At 60.2% G+C, this 4,325-nt stretch overlaps 1 protein-coding gene across 1 annotated transcript in view; it reads right to left on the reverse strand.

The window, feature by feature from the left end:
- LOC107300054 (IQ and AAA domain-containing protein 1-like) overlaps positions 1-3,262 on the reverse strand; it is a gene marked incomplete at its 5' end in the record, with an annotated part of 4,573 nt that extends 1,311 nt beyond the window's left edge. Inside the window, 5 exons of the mRNA XM_015829397.1 lie at positions 5-182; positions 358-444; positions 1,489-1,688; positions 1,797-1,904; positions 3,180-3,262. Coding sequence (XP_015684883.1) covers positions 5-182; positions 358-444; positions 1,489-1,688; positions 1,797-1,904; positions 3,180-3,262 — 656 coding nt within the window. The remainder of the gene's footprint in view (positions 1-4; positions 183-357; positions 445-1,488; positions 1,689-1,796; positions 1,905-3,179) is intronic.
- Between the last annotated feature and the right edge of the window lie 1,063 nt (positions 3,263-4,325).

The raw sequence follows: 4,325 nt of genomic DNA on the forward strand, positions 1-4,325 counted from the left end.
TCACCGTAGCGGGCGGCGTAGTCGGGCGTGGGGAGGAGCAGGACCCTCTCGTAGGCCTTGCACAGGGCCTTCGTCTCGGCCAGGTAGGGCTGGCAGGAGGTGCCCATCAGCAGCACCCGGTCCTCGGCCCTCAGCAGCTTCAGGGCTCTGGGCAGGTCCCTCTTCAGCCGCTTGGGGTCCAGCTGCACGGGAGGGGGGGGAGACAGCTGTGCGCCCGCCCGGCCCCCCACCCGGATCAGGACCCGGCCAGGAGCTCCCGGGGCCAGATTCGGACGGGAGGGGGCCGGGAACCGGCCAGGGGCCTCTTGGGCGGCCAGGGGAAGGTGCCCCCCCTCCCCCGGCCCAGCCTGGCCTCACCTCCTTCTCCTCCTTGGGGACCTTCTTGTAGAACATCTTCTCCGCGCCCCCGACCCAGAGGACGGACGGCTGCAGAAGGCGGGCCACCTGCACTTCCGGGGACGGAGGGGTTGGAGGGGGCAGACAGAACGAGTAGGATGCTGCGGCTGACCCTGACAAGGATGGACTTGAGCCAAAAGACACACACACACACACACACCCCACAAGAGCCGCCCCCAAGTCAAGTCAACTTGGCACACAGCCTGGCTTTGGTTCTTCTAGCCCGGTGTTTCAGGATCGGAATCAGAATCAGAATTGGAATCAATCCGAATCCAAATCCAAATCCAAATCAGTTGGAATCAGAATCGGAATCAGAATCAGAATCAATCCAAATCAGAATCAGAATCTGGATCCAGATCGGATTGGATCAGAATCAGAATCAGAATCAGTCGCAATCCGAATCAGAATCAGAATCCATTGCAATCAGAATCCGAATCCAGATCAGAATCAGAATCTGGATCAGAATCCATTGCGATCAGAATCCGAATCCAGATCAGAACAAGAATCAGAATCCGGATCCGGATCAGAATCAGAATCAGAATGAATCAGAATCAGAATCAATTGGAATAAGAAGAATCAGAATCAATCCAAATCCGAATCAGAATCAGAATCAGAATCAATCACAATCAATTAGAATCAGAAGAATCAGAATCAATCCAGATCCGAATCAGAATCAGAATCAATCCGAATCCGAATCAGAATCAGAATCAGAATCAGAATCAGAATCAGAATCAATTGGAATCAGAAGAATCAGAATCAATCCGGATCCGGATCAGAATCGGAATCGGAATCGGAATCAGAATCAGAATCAGAATCAGAATCAATCCGAATCCGAATCCGAATCCGAATCCGAATCCGAATCCGAATCTGAATCCGAATGTGGAGGTTCTGGACCCCCCACCCACCCCGCTGCTCTTTCCCAGCGAGCACCAGCTGGGAGGGGAAAGAGGGGAGCCCCGCCCCCAGCCCCGCCCCCTGGGCCAGGAGGGGGCCCCTCCCTGCCACTCGCCAGGTGCTCCGGCTTCTCCCTGCAGGACCCCCGCCGCCCGCCCACTGGGGAGGGGGCTTCCGTCGGCCAAGGGTGCTCCGTACCTTGAAGACCAGGTGGAGCAGCATCTGCAGGCCGGCCTTGCCCGGATACTTGCCGGCCAGGTTGTCCGGGGAAAGGTCGAAGAGGTTGGCCCCCGTCTCGGTGCAGACAGCGTGGACCAGCATCCTCTTGCCCGTGCCCGCCGGGCCGGCCAGGAGCAGCGACCTCACCAGGGGGGCCAATTCGTGCAGGGTCTGGGAACCTGGCGGGGCAGGAGGGAGGGAGAGAGAGAGATGGGAAGGTTGGAGAGGGGCAGAGACCCCGAAGCCCAGACCGACCCCGAGGCCAGAGGGGGCGGTCGCCAGCTCACCCAGAGGAAGGATCGCGTAGAGGGCGACGTTCTGCCGGACGTCCAGCATGGAGGGGACGGGCTCAATGTCCTTCTGGCGCAAGGCGGTGCCCAGGTAGCAGAAGTCCCCTGCGAGGGAAGCAGAGGCCCAGCGCTGAAGGGCTCCACGGTGGGGGCACCCCGGGAACGGCAGGGGCCCCCAACCCAGGAGGGCCGGCCAAGCTCCCTGTCTCCAGGACGGCAGGGGCACCCCCCACGGACGGCAGGAGAGGAGCCAGGCAGCCCACAGGCCGCCCTCTGGCACCCAGGCTCCACGGCCGCCTTCGTGGGGGCCGCTAGATGGCCTTCAAATGGGGCCGGAGGGCCGATGGGGGGTGGGAATCTCACCACGGATCGGCACGACCGACTTCCTACTATGCCGCCGGATCCAGACTCACGCGGGGCTTTACGGAATAACCGGAGGGTCCACCGAGCGAGTACGGAGAGGGACCTTCCCCGACTGCTGGGCAAAGGGCCGCCCCCTTAACCCTAACCCCTAGCCCTTACTGCCCAGAGCTCAGCCCTTCCCTTGCAGGGGCCCTCCAGGAAAAGGGGAGAGGGGCCCGGGAAGAGTCCGTCCTCGTCCGTCCTGTCCTTGAAGCACGGGACCGCCAGGGTGGGCCTGGAGTCCCCCCCACCCTAGGCTGCCCGTGAGCCTCCGCCCTCTGCAGCGGAGCCCCCCCACCCCGTTCAGGGTGCCCCCCCAGGGGGGCTAGGCCTGGCTGACGAGGGCAGGGGGCCCCGCTCCAGGCCCTCACGCGTCAGGGTGCTGCCGGGCAAGCTTGGACAGCGGGCAGCCTTAACTGGGATTGTTCGGTGTAAGAAGCGATGGGTGAACCCGGGATTGAGGGTCCCGCCAGAGCCCAGAAAACCGGATGAAGACCCCCTGCTCTGCCTCGTGAACTCAGGTTCCTGTCTGAGGGGACCCCGTAGCATTCTGTGAGGTGGAGGGGGGAGTTTGGGACATCTGAAGTGGACACCACCCTGGGAAGCAGACTTGATGGGACACCGGCACCCCGAAATACCAGATCTGAGTCCCAACAGGCTGACATCCGGCAATGAAGGGCTCAGACAAGTGGCACAACGTCCAGCCAGGCGCCACTCCGGTCCTTTTTTTGGGCAGGGGGAGGTTCTACCGAAGAGGAACATCTGGGCAGCCCCCACGGACCCTCCCCAAGGACCCGGCTGGCAGCTGAACCGGTGCCGAGGACGAGAAATGAGGGGGGAATTCGGCCAGCCGTGCCCACGTTCCACCGCCCCTGCTTTTGGTCAGAGCGAGGGCTGGGTGGGCTGCTTCCCGCTGAGGTTCCCAGCCACGGGAGCGGAGGGGGGGCTTCTGAGAGGGAGGGGGGTACGGACACTGACCTGAGTAGTCGGCCAGCTGCACCTTCGGGGGCTTCTTAATGATGCCCTGGAGGACCAGTTCCTCGTAGAGGGAGTCGATGGTTCTGGAAGGGAAGCGAGAGGGGGGGGCTAGGGGTTGCGTCAGCCCCAGACAGCCCCCCCTTCCTCCCTCTGGCGGCTGAAGGGGGGACTGAGCGAGGGGAGCCCCACCCTCGCAATGATGGGAAGGAAACCGGGATGGTGGTGGTGGGGGGTCAACCCTGGGCGAGCAGGAGCCTCGGAGGGTCTCCGGGGGGGGCTGGGCTTCCGGGGGGGGTTTTCCTGAACCCTCTGCCCCACCAGACTGTGGGAAAAGATGTGGAGAGGATAAAGAAATGGCGGGTTGGAGAACTGGAGGGAAGGTCTGCATTTCAAGCGAATGGGAGAAGGTGATTTATGACTGCTAATTGGAGGAGGGAATTGTGTGTTAATACTATGTGCTCCGGGGAGGGGAATTCTGGGGAGGGGAATTCCGATGTTGGCTTCAACCATGTACGTGCCGAAGCTACGCTGCCCCAATAAAGATTCTTTAAGGTAAACAAGGCCTTGAAGTTCTTTGAAGAGATTCATCCGTCGGAACCAGGACACTCTGAGCTTCCTGACGTGCGGGCCATCCCCCCGTTTCTCCTTCCTTGCATTGGTGGCTACAGGTTCTCCCCCCCCCCCCGCACGCACACACACACACACACACACACACAATGTCCAGATCCAGATTGACAGGTGTCTCTCTTCCCGTGCAGCCACAGGAGGACGAGGACGAGGACAAGGAGGAGGTACCTCAGAGGTTATGTCTAGTTTAATGTCTAGTTTAATTAAGAGAAGGACGAGGGGGGACTTGATAGCAAGTGTTCCAGTATCTCAGGGGTTGACCCAAAGAAGAGGGAGTCAAGCTGTCCTCCAAAGCGCCTGAAGGCAGGACGAGAAGCAAATAATCAAGGAGAGAAGCAACCTAGAACTAAGGAGAAACTTCCTGACAGTTAGAACAATTAACCAGTGGAACAACCTGCCTCCAGAAGCGGTGAATGCTCCAACACTGGAAGTTTTTAAGAAGAGACTGGACAGCCATTTGTCCGAAATGGTATAGGGTTTCCTGCCTGAGCAGGGGGTTGGACTAGATGACCTCCAAGG

Source organism: Protobothrops mucrosquamatus, unplaced genomic scaffold, assembly GCF_001527695.2.
Source record: "Protobothrops mucrosquamatus isolate PMUCROS unplaced genomic scaffold, P.Mucros_1.0 scaffold6032, whole genome shotgun sequence".
Classification (NCBI taxonomy): Eukaryota; Metazoa; Chordata; class Lepidosauria; order Squamata; family Viperidae; genus Protobothrops; species Protobothrops mucrosquamatus.